The sequence below is a fragment of the Capra hircus genome, chromosome 1 (genome assembly GCF_001704415.2).
Source record: "Capra hircus breed San Clemente chromosome 1, ASM170441v1, whole genome shotgun sequence".
Classification (NCBI taxonomy): Eukaryota; Metazoa; Chordata; class Mammalia; order Artiodactyla; family Bovidae; genus Capra; species Capra hircus.
The window spans coordinates 96966170-96984540 of NC_030808.1; the positions used below are offsets into that span (position 1 = coordinate 96966170).

Genomic DNA, 18371 nt, shown 5'->3' on the forward strand with positions numbered 1-18371 from the left:
GATTCTGACGCCTACTATGAGGTAACTTGATAGATTCTAGTATTTCCTTTTAATTTTTAAATTTTGGTTGTTAGATTTTGTTGATTGAGCACAAAGATGATGACCAGAAGCTTCACTCTAAGTAATAGGGCTGGATTGTTGACTAATAGCTGGTAATTGAGCAGTACTTTAGAGTTTGAGCACTTTCATATCTACGTTTCTGTCTTCTTTGTTCCTGGCCACACATTTTTTTGTGGGCTAATTCTCAGCTGGAAAACTCTGACTTGTATGTCAAGTACAGTTGTATGTCAAGTACAGTTGTACGTCAAGTACAAGCCTCTCATCCATAGTTTTTGTGGTCACCAAAAACGATTTCATCATAGTCAGGCTTCCCTTGTAGCTCAGATGGTAAAGAATCTGCCTGCAGTGCAAGAGACCTGGGTTCGATCCCTGGATTGGGAAGATCCCCTCGAGAAGGAAATGGTAACCCACTCCAGTATCCCTGCTTAGAAAATCCCGTGGACAGAGGAGCTTGGTGGGCCGCAGTCCATGGGGTTGCAAAGAGTCGGGCACGACTGAGCGACTGACACACACCAGCTACTTTGTGCTGAGGCCTTCCCAGGTGGGTGGTGCTAGTGGTAAAGAACCCACCTGCCAATGCAAGAGACGTGAGATGTGGGTTCAATCCTTGGGTCGGGAAGATTCCCTGGAGGAGAGCATGACAACTCACTCCAGTATTCCTGCCTAGAGAATCCCCATGGACCAAGGAGCCTGGTAGACTACAGTCCATAAGGTCAGAAAGAGTTGAAAGTGACTTAACATGCACATATGCACACACTTTGAAGCTGAGGTCATTCCTTGAAGCCTGAGAAAGGACCCCTCTGGGACAGCTCAGGTGGACAGGCTTTCTCTCTCTCTGAGCCTCCATCTGGTCCTGGGAAACTCTTACACACCTTTCAGAATATCCTAGAGTTTTTTGAGAAACAATTAAGACTGTTCTTGGTCCAGGAGGGTTTTAATTTCTCATATTATCTCGCTCAGTTCCTTTAGGAACGATCATATCCTGGGAACAAGGAATGTCCAATGTATCACTCCAGGAGTTAAAATCCAAAAGAGGGTTTGTATCTGTTGGTTGATTGAATGCTTGTTTCGTGTGGGTAGGAAGTGAAAGACTTTTCTTGTAGAACATACTTTCCACATGCTGAGATACCTTTGAAGACAAAATATAGTAATTAAATCTATGAATCCATTCAATAACTCAGCATATTCTTCAAAGACACAGGTGGCAGAGAGGCTGAGGTAATTCCAGGCATAGGGAATCTACACAATTGTGGAGGACATGAGTCTAGGATGTGGCAGGCTTTTTCTTCCAGAATTATAGTGTTTGCGATGTAAAACTGGGTATAGAGATGGTAGGAACTTACCAATTCCTGTTCTTGGTCCTGCTGCGGTTCATGAGCACACATGATTATTTTACTCAGCATTCCCCCAGCTTTCCCTTTTCCAGGGGTCCCACAAGAGTTCCCACAGACACCAGACTCCACCATCACCAGCACTCAGACCATCCTTCTCTGGCTGGGGCTGAAACTGTTTAGAACCTCAGCACACAGCTGGCCTTCAGTGGGCTTTGTTTTGAGACATAAATAAGGTGGCTCTGGGACTTAGTATGTGCTCAGTTGCTCAGTTGTGTCTGACCTTTTTGAGACCCCATGGACTGAAGCCAGACAGACTCTTCTGTCCATGGGATTCTTTAGGCAAGAATATCGGAGTGGGCTGCCATTTCCTTCTCTAGGGGATCTTCCTGACCCAGGGATCAAACCCAAGTCTCCTGCATTTGCAGGCAGGTAGTTTATCACTGAGTCACCAGGGAAGCCCTTGGGACTTGGTGCCTAGTACTAACCAGTGTGCTCGTGCACAAACCTGACCCTGAGGGGGACCCAGGAGATTTCTATATTGTTCACACTGCTGTAGCTCAAACACCAAGCTCCCTCCATTCTAATAATATCTGAGTTCTCAAATTCCAGTGTTTTCTTCTCCTACCTCTCTCCTTGTGTGCTCAGTCCAGGTCGATCTCCTAGGTTTCTGTTCTAAAGTGTGGGTTTCCGCCTTCCTGGCAGTTCTCGCTGTAATGGAATTTTGCCCTTGATTCCCATTTTGGAGATTGAGATGCACTCCTGCTTGCTCACCTTCTGGGACTTTCAGATGTTGCTCATAACCTTTCACTTTTCCTGCTTCAGTTGGATCCCTGGGCAATCCCAATCCCAAGGACTCTGTAACTGTTCTATTTGGTTAAACATCTGGCATCAGTGGGATCTCCCCCTCCCTTTCCCCTTTGCCCACAGCTTCTGTGGTAGCCCTTCCTTGTTATGCTGGCAGATGGAGCCTGGGATGTAATAGCTCAGTTGGCCTGCATGGAGGCATTTACATATATCAAGAACAGAAGAAATGACTACAGCCTCATGAAAATGATATAGAGGGGTAATGTTAACAGCAAGCGAGGAAAAGATTAAGAATGACTTGGGGTTGGCCACACTATAAAGACAAAAAAAAAAAAAACCCAAAACAAAAACACAACCAAAGTGATATATCAAAGCAAAGAAAATCTGATTTGAGGAAAAAGAACTGTGCAGTATTTTTTGTAAGTATTCCAAGAGATATAGTATCCTAACTAAAGAAAAACAAATCATTTAAAAGTGAATATCATATTGTACCAATGTTAATTTCTTAGCTTTGACAAATGTGCCATGTTATATAAGATGTTAACACTGGGAAAAACTAGGTGAACTCTCTGCACTCTATTCACAACTTTTCTGTACCTAAAGTTATTCCAGAATAAGAAGTTGAAAAAACACCACCAATGGAAACCTTGAAGCATTTCCATTAGAAGTAAAGAACTTCTTTACCCTAAAAAATTTAGACAAATAAAAATGGTTTTTGAAGGACATTTTAGAAACTCAGTACCTGGTCTGAATATGTATTGTAAATAGGTAGAGTGCTATATAAATTCTGAAAGAATTAGTTGAGGCTTCTTGGTTTCAATTTTAGGAAACTCGTTCTTTCAACAAATAATTATTAACCTATTATGGGTTTTGCACATTCTGAGATTATTCAGTCAACAAAACAGATAAAGATCTCTGCTCTAATTGAGCTTACATTCTAGTAGGGTCAGAGAGAAATAAAAAATAAATATAAAGGTAATAAATGAGTAAACTATATTGTGTGATTGAAGGTGATAGGTGCTAATGGGGAAAAGAGAAGAGCAGAAAAAGGGATTGCAGGAGGATGTATGGGGCTGGGCTGTGTGCAATTTTAAGTAGCATGAACCACACAAACCTCACTGAGATGGGAAAGTGGAGCAAAGATGAAGGGAGCAAAGCATGAGGGTGTCTGGGGGGTGGGGGAAGTACCACAGCCAGAGAGAGATGTGCTAAGGTGGAGCCTGCCTAGATGTTCAAACAGCATCCAGAGGTGAATGGCAAAAGCAGTAACTGATGGAGAGAGATGTCAAGATGAGGTCAGGAAGGCAAGGGTGGTGACGGGTGGGGAGGAGCACAAATAATATATGACTTTGAAAGAGATGGGAAGCTACTGCAGAATTTGAGCAGAAGAGTGACGTGATCTGTCATGTATTAGAAGAATCATTCTTTACTGTTGTGTGAATAGGTTCTGGGTGGGCAGGGCAGAGCAGGAAGAAGAGTCAGAAGGCTGATGCAGTGATCCAATGAGAGACAGTGGTTCCTTAGACCAGAATGAAGCAGTGGAGGCAGTGATGAGAAGGGGTGCTATGGCTTATTTCAGCTCTTGCGACCAACTGTTAAACTTTTAAGAAGTTTGCCAACTAATTGTTAAAAATACTATTATTACACATTTATTGGCTGCTCTGGGTCTTTGTGGCTGCTCTCTAGGTGCGGTGCACAGGCTTCTCATTGCGATGGGTTCTCTTACTGTGGTACATGGGCTCTAGGCCCACAGGCTTCAATAGTTGCAGCGTAAGGGCTCAGAAGTTGTGGTTCCTGGGCTGTAGAGCACAAGCTCAATAGTTGTGGCCTAGTTGCTTCAGAGCATGTAGGATCTTCCAGGATCAGGGATTGAACCCATGTGTCCTGCATTGGCAGGTGAATTCTTTACCACTGAGCCACCAGGGAAACCCTAAAAATGCCATTATTAAAAACTAAATTATATAAAGTTACAATTAGATATGTTATATAGAAAGCTAAAGTATTAATATTAAATAGACTTCCCAGGTGGTTCAGTGGTAAAGATTCCACCTGCAGTGCCGGAGATGTGGGTTCAATCCCTAGGTTGGGAAGATTCCCTGGAGAAGGAAATGGCAACCCACTGTAGTAATATTGCCTGCGAAATCTCATGGATAGAGGATCCTGGAAGACTACATTATAGTCCATGGGGTCGCACCCAAAGACTCAGACTTGATTTAGCAACTAAAGAACAACAAAATATTAAATGCTCCAAACTTATCACTTAATTATTTTATCTACTTATTTTACTATAATTGTTTATTATCATCACTGCTTTTGAGGCTGTTTCAGTTCAGTTCAGTTCAGTCGCTCAGTCGTGTCCGACTCTTTGCGACCCCATGAATTGCAGCACGCCAGGCCTCCCTGTCCATCACCAACTCCCAGAGTTCACTCAAATTCACGTCCATCGATTTGGTGATGCCATCCAGCCATCTCATCCTCTATCGTCCCCTTCTCCTCCTACCCCTAATCCCTCCCAGCATCAGAGTCTTTTCCAATGAGTCAACTCTTCGCATGAGGTGGCCAAAGTACTGGAGTTTCAGCTTTAGCATCATTCCTTCCAAAGAAATCCCAGGGCTGATCTCCTTTAGAATGGACTGGTTGGATCTCCTTGCAGTCCAAGGGACTCTCAAGAGTCTTCTCCAACACCACAGTTCAAAAGCATCAATTCTTCGGCGCTCAGCCTTCTTCACAGTCCAACTTTCACATCCATACATGACCACAGGAAAAACCATAGCCTTGACTAGACGGACCTTAGTCGGCAAAGTAATGTCTCTGCTTTTGAACATGCTGTCTAGGTTGGTCATAACTTTCCTTCCAAGGAGTAGGCTGTGTACACCTGTGCTATCCACACGGTGAAGGGAGTCTAAAATAGGGTGCTGTTGTGCACCTCTTCCCAATCCTGTATTCAGTTGCATTTGGAGTTTGTCAGCCATGCTGGGAGTATTTTATGCTACAGAAATTGACAAACACTGTGAATCAGGGTTCCTTTTTAAAGAGAGCAGGTCGTTAAACACTGCCCAATACACCATTGCTTGGTGCCTTCCCAACTGAACGTAGGGACATGTACCACGCCCCGTCCGATGTTTTCAGGTTCCCTTTTTCTATTATGTCCACACCCATAGAGGGCAAAAGTTTAGTAAAGAAGTTAGACAGGTATTGTTAATATTACAGCCAAAGAAAGTAACATATTTCTCTTAGCTTCATAACATGAATGCATGTTTAGTTATGAAAAATCACCCTACCTGTGATTGAATCTTCAGTGCTGGTCCCAACTTTAATCCCATAGCGCTTCGAAGATGCTCCTCTGTGAGTAATGGCAAAGTTTCTCCATCAATTGCATGATCTTTAAATACCTTATTAAACATAAAAGATGTCAACTTTGTTAAAATGTCTTTTTTTTAAAAAAATCTTGTTTTACATATAGATTTTCAGCTTTGGAGGAAACATTAGGACTGCTTGAAGATGACACAAAAATTGTAACATTTCTTATTTTCAGTTACTCTCTTTTCTGTGCTCCAATGGCGTGTTGTTTGTGTTCTTTAATAACCCTTGGGGTACATTGCAATTCTATGAGAGTGAAAAGTATGAAAGTGTTAGTGACTCAGTTGTGTCTGACTCTTTGTGACCCCATGGACTGTAGTCCACCAGGCTCCTCTGTCCGTGGGATTTCCCAAGCAAGAATATGGGAGTGGGTTGTCATTTCCTTCTCCAGGGGAATCTTCCTGACCCAGGGATTGAACCTGGATCTCCTGCATTGCATGCAGATTCTTTACTGTCTAAACCACCCAATTCTCTCAATATAGAGCTCAATTTCAACATGGAATAGTTCTTATTTGAGAGCAGGCCCATGTTTTACTCGCTGATGTATCTGTAATGCAGTGCCTGGTACAAAACAGATGTGCAGTCCTCCTTGCTGGACAAGTCAACGAATGAACAAATAGTCTGAGTGAAAGGATATGGGTAAAAACCATTTCAGGCCAGTTTCAAACTCTCACATTTACAGACACAGTGCCTCTGTGCCCTGCCTTAGATGAGCAGTGAAGGGAGGAGAGGAAAACGCAAGTGAGAGCTGTTGATAACACCAGCAATTTCTGGGAGGGGAACCAACTTCAGTGAGGAAACAAGAGCAGGACTTGATCCTAAACACATTTGAGAAACACCTAGAAATAATTGTGCCACTCCTAGGGGTGGGGAAGGAAGCACTCACATCCTGTTGGTAAGAGATAATGAGTCAGTAAAGTTTGGGGTCTTAGAGTTTATGTGGCTTCTTGGTACCCACAAGAGAACATTTGGGATTATAAAGTATGAAATGCATGTGATATTATTTATTACTAGAGTAGTTATTATAAACTTCATTTTTTGACTGTGAATTACTTACTGATTAAAAATAGTGAGTTCAAACAGATTCAGTCCATCAGGAGTCAGCAATGTAACATTCGTTATACATGGGATTTCATGTTTCCGGCTATCAGAATTTTGTAACTCCATTGTACCAGTGGTTGATGTGGCACTTGATAAGTGGCACAGATAAAGTTAAAAAGTGACTTACTTACAGTTAATGACTAGTAATAAAATAATAAGGTTATACTCCTTGAGTAGGAAAAAATAGAACAAACATTTGTAGCAGGTATGCAAAAGATAAAATAAGTGACTTGAAGAATACAACTTGCCTCATAAGTAACTTGAGATTCTGCTTTCTGTAGAAGCCTCAGGTATAATGATGAAATTAGAATATATTGAGTACTTACAAGGTGCCAGGCACTCATTAATACAATGGTCCTTGGAGAAAGTATTATACTATTATCCCCATTTACAGATGAAAAAAATGAGACACCAAGGAGAGAGGCAATGTCCAGAGTCACATGTCCAGAGAGTGGAAAAGACAAGAATTGAACTTGAACTTTCATAAGCCATACTCTTAATTACTACTCTGTGACTTTTCCATTGATCCCATGAAAAGAACAAAGGGAGAAAGAAAGAGGAAAGAAAAGAGAAGAAGAATTTAAAAATTAATAGCATTACACTGAAGGAAAATATCACAAAATAAGATCTGAAAACAATTATCTCTGACATCAATTAATTATGATGTAGTTAAATCAGAATGTCCTTTTCTTGCTTTCTTTCCCTTTAATATATAAACCAAAGATAATGATGTCAGATTTAGTTGGTACATTGTTGCTTGGAATTGTGTTATTAAAATCACTTGAAAAAGTAAACTATATACTTGAAAATGTAACATTGACATAAACCTCAAAAACTTGCCAACCCACCATTTTTATCTCTGATTTTTGCATTTTTATCACTGATAGGTGATACTGGTTTTACTTTCCAACTATACTGCTGCTTCTCCTGCTAAGTTGCCTCAGTCGTGTCCGACTCTGTGCGACCCCAGAGATGGCAGCCCACCAGGCTCTTCCGTCCTGGGGATTCTCCAGGCAAGAACACTGGAGTGGGTTGCCATTTCCTTCTCCAATGCATGAGAGTGAAAAGTGAAAGTGAAGTTGCTCAGTCGTGTCTCCAACTATCCTAGCTGCTGCTAAGTCACTTCAGTTGTGTCCGACTCTGTGCAAATCCATAGACGGCAGCCCACCAGCCTCCCCTATCCCTGGAATTCTCCAGGCAAGAACACTGGAGTTGGTTGCCATTTCCTTCTCCAATTCATGAAAGTGAAAAGCGAAAGTGAAGTTGCTCAGTTGTGTCCGACTCTTCGCGATCCCATAGACTGCAGCCTACCAGGCTCCTCTGCCCATGGGATTTTCCAGGCAAGAGTACTGGAGTGGGGTGCCATTGCCTTCTCCAAACTATCCTAGCAGTTCATTATAATTTTAAAAATAGTATTTATCTATCAGATTGAATTATATGTGTAGACATTTTAACATATTGCCCTAGTACAAAAATGGAATTTAAAAATAGTTAATTTCCTACTTTTCAAATATATTTCCTTCTTGTCCTTTTTAGAATAAAGTACATATTTCTGTCATTACGACGAGTAGCCTAAAACTTGTGATACAGAAGTACATGCCTCCAAAATGTTTGCTAAATGGATGAATAGGGAATATAGTAGATATCTCTCATTCTTCTTGGATGTTTGACCTTTGAACCTCCCAATTTTGGGAGAATCCCCGCATCTCAGGAGTCTTGAGGAGACTGAAACTAAAGCCAGACACTGGCTTTCCCAGCTTTCCCTGAAGCTGGGGTGTGGGTACATGACTCAAGCTTCATCAGTCGGAGGCTTCTGTTCCAGGAGAGCCAATGACATAAAAAGGAAGAGATCACTAGGAATGCTCTTTGGGGTCAAAACCAAGTTAGAACTCGTTATGAAGAAAGTATATTTCAAAATGTCCTTTTTTTTTTTTTAAGTCACTTTACTTTAAAAAAAAGTATTTAAATGTTACATCACCTGAGCATAGTCTGAACAACCCGGAAGGCCACTAATGAAGTTGTACACATCATTCACGGTCCATTTCTGAATATCTTCATTCAAAGATAGATTTTCCTTGATTGTAAGCAGGACGTGTGTTCCTTTAAAATGGAAAGGAAATTGTTTTGTGGGAAAGGGTGAAGCTAAGAGTACATTAATTGTCGCGTATCCTATTACCACAGAGCGGCTCCTTGATGTAGATCTATGTAACCCCCTTAAAAGCTATTGAGTTACTGAGAGATGATTTCTAAAAAAGCTTAGCTGTCTCCTTTCTTTTCTTCCTCTAAAGGATCTTTAATGACTGCCTTATCATAAATAAAAACAAAGTTCCAGCTTCTCTCAGATTTCAATAGAAATACCCTGTGGATTTCATTCTCCCAATTAACACCATGTTCTATGATGTTACATGATTTATGATGCTCTCTAAGCCATACAAGAATTTAGCTCCATCTTCATCAAAATGGCAAATTAATACTTTGTCAGGGAAACAAGCTGGCATGGTGGCTAGATTACACATGCCCCAATCCCCGTGTTTTAAAATATTTTTATCTAAAGAAATTCCAGTTTTATATATTTTTTAAACTAAAAAAGTTCTAGAAAACTATTTAGTGTGTTTGGCAGGGGATAGTGTGTTAATACTTTTAGATTAAACTGTATCATAACAATAATGAACATTGAAAGAGAGTCTGTTTGTCTATTTTTTCTATCACTACACTTAAATACAGGGGAGATTGAATCATACTTCTAAGAAAGAAGCCCCTCTATTTTGTGCTGAAGAGACTAAATTAGATTAAAATTTTAATTAAAAATTCTGGTAGGTTTTCCTATCTTTCCCCATATTTATACCTTTCTAGACTTCACTGAAAATTCTCTATATAATAATATGTAAAAACAGATACATTTCACTGTTATGGCTGATTGGAACTAATGTAATAAGTTTTTCAAGAGGCGGTAATTCTAAGTAGGATGGATAAAAAGAAACACAATGGTTACAGATCACTGTGTAATAATTTCAGGGACCTGACAACGTGTGGTTCCTGAGGACTGGCCCCTGGACACCTACCTGGCTGAGATGATCGACGAGCTGGGGGGTACACCCCATTCTTTTCTCCACAGGCTGCCAAACCATGCTCTGAGGGCTTCTCCTTCCCGTTGTCCCAAGCCTTTTCTTCCAGGGGAGTTCCCTGAACTCCCCAAGGCTTTCTGTGGCTGGGCTCCAGCTCTCCACAGGTGTCAGCAAGAGCTGTAGCTGGCTTTTCACTGGTTTCACCCAACGTGTGATTGTCCAGAGCCTCCATTTCTGGGTCTTTTGAATACTCGTTCTCTTCATAGAGAACTGCATGGGTTTGGCCTAGGGGCTTCTCTTCTACTTGACTTTTAGAACTCCCAGGGTCACTGTCTAGAGCTTTCTGACTCCCGGTACCTCTCCTGAGACGACGACATTTCTGCCCCCAGTTCTCTGTAAAGCGTGGACCAGTCGCCACTATCATGGGGTTTCCCTGAAGGTTTCTCAGGGTGCTTCTGTGAACGTGCAGGTCACTGGCTGGGAGCATGCCCCTGCCATGGTAGGTGGCTGGGCCCACAGGGATACTGGAGCCATAAATGAATGGGATCCCTAAGCCTGCTAGTCCCTTAGAATTAACTTTTTCTATTCTCCTTTGCTGGTAAATGGCATGCATTTCCATTTCCATCCTAAAAACAAAACAAAATATTTTATAAACCCAAGAAAACCATTAGAAAAATACTTTTAATGGCCCTCTGCCTTCCCTAATGTAGCACCTCTGCTTTTCCTGTAAGTCTTTAGGCCATTTATCTGAAGTTTGTTGGGCATAAACATGAATCTCCCTGAAAGCCATTGGAAGGAGAGTTTAGAGTAAGATCAGAGGATGAAGGGTTTGGCCAGGTCTCACAGTGGAAGTCCAAGGCCAGTCTTTAGAACATTGTCTTTACTGGATAAGGCAATTTTAGCAGGGATGGGGAAAACACAACACAGAGTAGTTTCTTGCCAGAGATTAATCCTCAAAGAAACTGAAGTCCTGGGAAGAAGGTTTTAAACATTGCAGGACAATTTTAGTGAGACTCAAGAAATGCAGTGGGTCTCAACTGCTAAAATTAATGACATGGTAAGAATAAGGGAAGGGAGGAGGAGTGGAGGGCTTGTTGGCATTTTTGCTTACTTTACTTTGCTTATTGGTCATCACCTGAACCCCTTAGTGTCCACTGATGAGAAAGTTGACTCTGATGCCTTTTTTCACCCACAGCCATCCCTGGTCATTGTTACTGTCTTCTCCTGATTGCTGAAGGCTGCTTTTAGGCTAATGAGGGGGCTGTCTGGGCTCTGATGGCATAGTTTGAAGTGGGATTGGCAAGCTTGACTCCTATCTTTGGGCAGAATTGAAGTCATTTAAGACAGAATTGCCAATATGGATTTCAAAAGAATCATAGGTAGGCATTTAATTATGAGACATCGACTGATTATTATGATCTATAAACTTAGCTTCACTGTGTAATCTCTAAACTTGCTTTTATCTTTAACCAACCTGTGTACATGTTTGTATATGTCTCTATTTGTAGTATTCCTGAAATACTTTTTGAAGGAATCAGAATATGTGTGTATATGTATATAATCGGTGAGTACACATACACAAATCCCCGGAGAAGGAAATGGCAACCCATACCAGTATTCTTGCCTGGAAAATCCCATGGACCAAGGAGCTTGGCAGGCTATAGCCCATGGGGTCACAAAGAGTCAGACGCAACTGAGCAACTAAACAACAATGACATATATACAAATGTAACAACATATAAAAAAACAACAATATAATAAATGAATGAATATATTAAAAAGTATATAAATAATATATATATGTATTTATATTAAATGAATACACAGACAAGTGAATGATAAGAAAATAATTAAAACAAGATTGTTACATTACCTGGCAGTATGCTGCCTTTGAATCATTTCATTTCTTCTAGCCATTGCCTTTACGGATTCAGGTGGCAAAATGCCCCAACCTTAAACAAGAAAACCACGATCCCACCCAATGAACAAATTAAAAATATCCACTTGAAGATAATAAAAAGAAAATATAATGATTTAAAACAGTATCTGCAAAAAACTACCAACTGAGCACAATGTTGGAAATGATGTCAATTCATGACTGTCAGCATCTTAGAGTCACTTTGGTGACGGCATAATAACACTAAATAATTTTTGGGGGAGGGGCTGTACTGTATGGCTTGCAGGATCTTATTTCCCTGATACTGAACCAGGGGTCCTGCAATGAAAGCACTGTGTCCTAACCACTGGACTGCCAGGAAATCCCCCAGATAATTTTTTTTCTTTAAGTATGGGTCTCATAACTGGCAATGTTTTCCTACCATACTTCAAAAGGAAAAAGATGAAATTAACTGTGGATCTCTTGACTACTTGCTTTTGAAGTAAAAATTGATGACTGTTTTGTTTTTTTGTGGGGGGGAAGGGCGGCAAGAAGAATTAGTTGACCTTAAAAAAAAGTAACTAAGTGCTTCCTGATGTACTGAAATCCCTGGCAATAAATACAGTGATTTAAGGGGATAAAATACAAAGTTCTCTATGTTGACTTTTTGGTGCAGCTGAGGCAAATACTTTTTACAAAACAATTTCAATGGAGTTGAATAGCAATTACATTCTTTGTGTCAACCTTTCAAAACGTCTTGAAATAATGTCAGTGTCATCAGAATTCAAGGCTCTATTCTTGCCTGGTAACTTCATGCTTATACTGATTTTTTCTTTTTTCTTTCTCTGGATTCCTAACACATTTAGAGTCTATGCTGGTGCTTCTCAAATAATCCATGGTGAAGGATTATTTTTTTCTTTTAAAATTTCCAACCCATCATGGACACTTTAAAAATACATAAATGATGTTTTAGAAAATTGAAATGAAAACAAGAATGAACACAAGCACAATTTGAAATGATCAGATTAATAGACATAAAATTACCCTGTCAAATAGCTGTAAAAGTTTCTAAACCTTTCAGTCTAAGCGTTTATTGTTCAAACACTTCTCAGACCAGCATAGGTCTACAGACCACACTCTAACAATAACAGACACACCAATGACACTGATTATACATAGTTTTGTCCAGTGATAGTTTTTCATGTGTAAATCTGTTCTCCCCAACAAGAGGGCTAGTATCATGAAGGCTAGAACAGATTTATATTTGCCTTGCACCAAGCTAGCAGAGCTCATTAAACTCCTGTTAATAATAACCTATCTTGAAGTACACCATACACTATTTTTATGAGATTCTTTCTCAGTTATAATATTCAGAGGCTAGATGACATAACCTCTAAAACTTCTTCTGACTCTAAAACTCTACGTTTTTGTTGTTCAGTGGTTTCAAGATATGCTCCTTGAGATAGCAGGCAAGCATGAACCTGCCAACCCATGGGCTAATCCCCAAGGATGCAGAGAACGTCCGCGTAAAAAGACCAGTGCAGAGGGCACAGGTTTCATCACCTAGACTTTAGCATCCTGTAAAATCTGGACTCATAAAATCTATTTCAAGTTTCTTTTTCTTTCTTAAATAGATGACATCAAATTTAGTGCTAGTCCAGTTGTAATAATACACTCTTTACCTAACATCCCAATTTTTGAAATTGATCCCTGTCTCAATTTCTCTTTTGCTAACTTAGGAGAGGAAAGTCGCTCAGTCGTGTCTGACTCTTTGCGATCCCATGGACTGTAGCCTACCAGGCTTCTCAGTCCATGGGATTTTCCAGGCAAGAGTACTGGAGTGGGTTGCCATTTCCTTCTCCAGAGGATCTTCCCGACCCAGGGATCGAACCCAGGTCTCCCACATTGTAGGCAGACACTTTACCCACTGAACCACCAGGGAAGCCAACTTAACTTAGTAGCTCATTTTTTATAGGACTGAGGCCCTGCCTTGCTCTTGCTTACTCTCTTACACATCAGCCTTGGGGTGGGAGACTGACCTCTGTACCTGGGACAGGTTGTCAGCCTGCCTGTTCGTATCCAGCTATTACCAGTTTCTGGATTTTTAACCACTAAAAAACTCTCTCTGGGTCAGCAATGCAACTATTTCACAGGTCTGCTTAGCTGTTACCTATAACTTTGGGCTATATATTTAGTGGGCTACCATCCAGGTTCCGCTGTTGGGCCTGTCCAGTTTCAGATCTGGCCCTTGCTCAGACTCATCAAAGTGGATCCATGCACTGTGGTATGCAATATGCTCAAATCCAGGCAGGTCAGCGTCTTCAATGGCCCTGGCACCAATCATATTTCTTTTTGTCTCAGGCTTTTTACTCATATTATTCCTATCAAAAGTTGTTGGAATTGGAGAACTGGGGCAAACAGAAACTCATTGAATACAGTTTTGAGAAGATAAGATGCATCAGTTTCATCCTCAAAATTGTGAGGAAATTCTCACCTCTTATTCTCTCTGGAGCCCCACGTTCATGTTTTTGTTGACACTATGCTGAAATTGCTCCTTTTGAGATAATTAATGACCTCCGCAAAGCTACATCTAATCATATATTCTTGGTCCTCGTCTTACTTGATCTCTGAGCTGCATGCTTGACACAATTGCTTACTCTTTCCTTAAAAGCACTTTCTTCCAGGCCTCTATCCTCACCTGGGTTTTCTCCCACCCCACTGGTTGCTCCTTCTATATCTCCCTTCATCTTCTAGGTCCTGTTGGTGTGTCCTAGGGGTCATCCTTTTAACTTCTAACTCATCCTTTTTAACTCATTTTATAAATGATCTCATCGAGTCTCATATATACTGATGATTTCCAAAATTATATTTCCAGGTTATCTCCAGATGTCCTCTCTGGACTGCAGCTGCCTTCTAGACATCTCCTGTTGATTGTCAAGCAGGCATTGGAAATGCCTGTGCTATCTCTCCCACCCCAAAACTCTTCCTTTCACAGTCTTCCTCAACTCAGTGAATAGCAACTTCCCCTCTCCCATTTCTCAGCCAAAATTTTTGATGTCTTCCTTAACACTTCTCCTCTTCTCATATCTCATATCTAAACTCTGAGCAAATCCTGTTGTTTCTCCCTCCAAAGTATTTACAGAATCAAACCATTTCTTACTATTCCTACTGTAACCACCCAGGACCAAGCCATCATCATCTTTTGACTATTCTAATAGCCCATCAACTCCCATCAGTTTAACTCCAGAACTTGAATCCTATCAAGATTGTCCCTAACACAGCAGCCAGAGTGATCCTGGTAAAATGTAAGTCAGACCATGTCATTCCTTTGCTCAGACTCAAGAGCTTTCCCTGTTCTCCTAAGTAGAAGGCAAGTTCTTACTGGCCTATCAGACCAAATACAAACTGCCCCAGGGCCTTTTACTCTCAGATCTCATCTCCTTATTACTTCATCAGTTTCTTGTAAGGTAAGACAGATATTAATTGCAGATTTTCATTATTTATCAGTAAATTGATGGTTTGAGGAGTTAAGCAACTTACACAGTGGTGGAACCAAGATTTAAACCTAGATAGTAATTGTAGAAACTATAAGCATTATCACCATACAGTTTCACCTCCAAAATTTAGCAATAAATTTCATGGCAAGCTTAATGCAGCAATTCAGTTCACAGTGGTTCCAGAGATGAGAGACATCAGTTTCTCATACCTGAGTAGACACGATTGGACAGCAAGTTTGGCATGTTTGCATTTGATAGAGCAGAAGATCCAAACTGGGAAGGAATACAAAACTGTCTTGGGTCAGCTGGTGCTACAGTAGGAGGCAATAAATCTCTAAGGAAAAAGATACAAAATAGGTAAAATGAAAATGGATTTGTACAAAATTTCCATTGCATAGGCAGTGAGATTATTTTTTAATTGCCATATGGGATTCTACCATTTCTTCCCCAAATGAGGTATGAAAGTTCTGCAATCTCTATTGGTTTAAGAAGAAAAATGGGGAGGCAGGACTCTAGGAGGGAAGGACTGACCCACCTGACAACATAACAGAGAAAGCAGGGAAGCTTTAGGGATGTTAGGGAAAATATGATCGAATCAAATCAATACCAATCTTTGATTTTTCATGACTATATACTGTTCTTGACCATAACAGTCTTTCCTCATTTGACGAACACACTCTGGCTTGAGTTTTGCCATCTGGAATCAGTCACTACCTGGATGGACAGTTTACTTCTCCAAACTTCAGTGGTCTCTAGAAGTCCAACTCTATTGTTCATACCCCCTGAACAAGTATAATCATGAATTTTACTTCCTCCCCAGATTCCAGAATATATATTCAAAAGAAAAGAAGATAGGAAGGTGCCAGAATGTACAACCAAAATACTGATAATTTCACTTTTATTGCAAAGAAAGAGTTCTTCTATCACAGGAAACCTAGGATATCATACTGTTAGGGACTGAATTGTGTCCCCTTCCAAAATCGACATGTTAGAAGTCCTAATCACCCCATGTGACTCTGTTTTGGAGATAGGACCTTTCAGGAGGTAATTAGAGTTAAATGAAGTCATAAGGGTGGAGCCCTTACCCAATAAGACTGGTGTCCTTACAAGAAAGAGTAGAGACACCAGAAGTGCTTGCACACAGGAAAAAGAGCATGTGGGGACACAGTGAAAAGGCAGTCTAGTCTGCAAGCCGAGGAGGGAAGCTTTGGGAGAAACCAAACAGGCCAGCACCTTGATCTAGGACTTTTAGCCTCTAGAACTGTGAGACATAAAATTAAGCCACCCAGCCTGTGATATTTTGTTATGGCAGCCCTAGCAGACTTCCCATCCACGTTTGCGCCTGTGCAATGGCAGGTGCTCATTAGCTATTTACTGAGAGAGGGTGTCAAAGAGGCTTCAGAGGGGAAGTGATGGGAACTTTGTTGAAGATGTAGCCTCCAGACTTACTGCACCACAGTTCTTTGAGATAACATTAGACTATAAGACAACACTGAGGTTAAAGCGTTTGAAAACTTAGTAACATCCATTTTCTCCTTAGACCAGAATATCACATTGGAGAGGAATACCTATCCACACTTGGAGGTTCAAATGGTGAGGGAATCACTGGAATTCTCTGCTGCCCTGATGCTGGCAGTAAAGGGTTCATGGCCATCATTGGATTTATCATCAATATCTCTCGCCACTGATGGAGTTCTAAAAAAAAAAAAGATAGATATGTTAACATATACCTCCATTTTTTGGCAGAATGAATTCTTGAAATGATGAACACCTTTTGTATTTTCCCAATACTTGGGAAGACTAGCTACACCAAGCTTTCAGTTACACAAAAACCCCTCCACTGTAAACACCCAGATACAATTGTTAAACTCTGTGTGCCTTTGGAATTTTTGGAGAGTCCACAAATACCACACCACACGATGACCAATAATAAAATTAAACCAGTTTTGCAAGATTCCAGAAATACCATTTTCTTTTATTACAACCCATTTTGATTTCTATACTTCTTGATGCACAAATGCATGTATACTCCCAAATGTTAAATTTGAAAAGATTAAAACAGAAAAGAGGAGGAAAATCTTCCTAAAGGCCCAAAATACATCTAATTAAAGTGATCCCATCACTTCATGGGAAATAGATGGGGAAACAGTGGAAACAGTGTCAGACTTTATTTTGGGGGGCTCCAAAATCACTGCAGATGGTGACTGCAACCATGAAATTAAAAGACGCTTACTCCTTGAAAGAAAAGTTATGACCAACCTAGACAGCATATTCAAAAGCAGAGACATTACTTTGCTGACTAAGGTCCGTCTAGTCAAGGCTATGGTTTTTGCTGTGGTTATGTATGGATGTGAGAGTTGGACTGTGAAGAAGGCTGAGCGCCGAAGAATTGATGCTTTTGAACTGTGGTGTTAGAGAAGACTCTTGAGAGTCCCTTGGACTGCAAGGAGATCCAACCAGTCCATTCTGAAGGAGACCAGCCCTGGGATTTCTTTGGAAGGAATGATGCTAAAGCTGAAACTCCAGTACTTTGTCCACCTCATGCAAAGAGTTGACTCATTGGAGAAGACTCTGATGCTGGGAGGGATTGATGGCAGGAGGAGAAGGGGACGACAGAGGATGAGATGACTGGATGGCATCACTGACTCGATGGACGCGAGTTTGAGTGAACTCCAGGAGTAGGTGATGGACAGGGAGGCCTGGCGTGCTGCGATTCATGGGGTCGCAGAGTTGGACACGACTGAGCGATTGAACTGAACTGAACTGAAAATGAATAGAGGCTGATTTCACGAGACTATGTCTAACTAAAACAAGTTATATCCAAACATATAATACATAAACACAAGTTTTCACAACTTTATCTAGAACCTAGTGATCAGAAAATGTGACCATTGTAAAAGAGATAAAATTTTGTCTTATATTTTCTTAATTATTAACATTCTTTGAATAATTTAAAATATTAAAAGAGTGCTAGTCAAACAAGTCACTTTAGCTTCTTCATCCTCAATTGTTACTTTTTTAAAAATTGAGATAGACAACAGTTTTTGAAAAAAAAAAAAAAAAGGAAATTAGGAAGAAATGTTCTAACTCTTCAAAGTAGCAATGTTTCTTTTTCTCTTTCTCATGCATATATTTAATTTTTAAAATAGGTAATACATTCATATGATTCCAAAACTAAAAATATAATGGTATTTAAGTAGGCAATTGGGGCTTCCCAGGTCGGGCTAGTGCTAGTGGTAAAGAATCTGCCTGCCAATGCAAGAGACATAAGAGA

At 40.5% G+C, this 18371-nt stretch overlaps 1 protein-coding gene across 1 annotated transcript; it reads right to left on the reverse strand.

The window, feature by feature from the left end:
* Positions 995 to 16751, reverse strand: SAMD7 (sterile alpha motif domain containing 7). Its single transcript, XM_005675339.2, has 7 exons — positions 16666 to 16751; positions 15307 to 15431; positions 11598 to 11676; positions 9722 to 10350; positions 8638 to 8759; positions 5480 to 5590; positions 995 to 1189 (listed from the first exon to the last, which is right to left on the reverse strand). Exons 1-7 carry the CDS (start codon positions 16749 to 16751, stop codon positions 995 to 997), a joined length of 1347 nt encoding a protein of 448 aa, XP_005675396.2.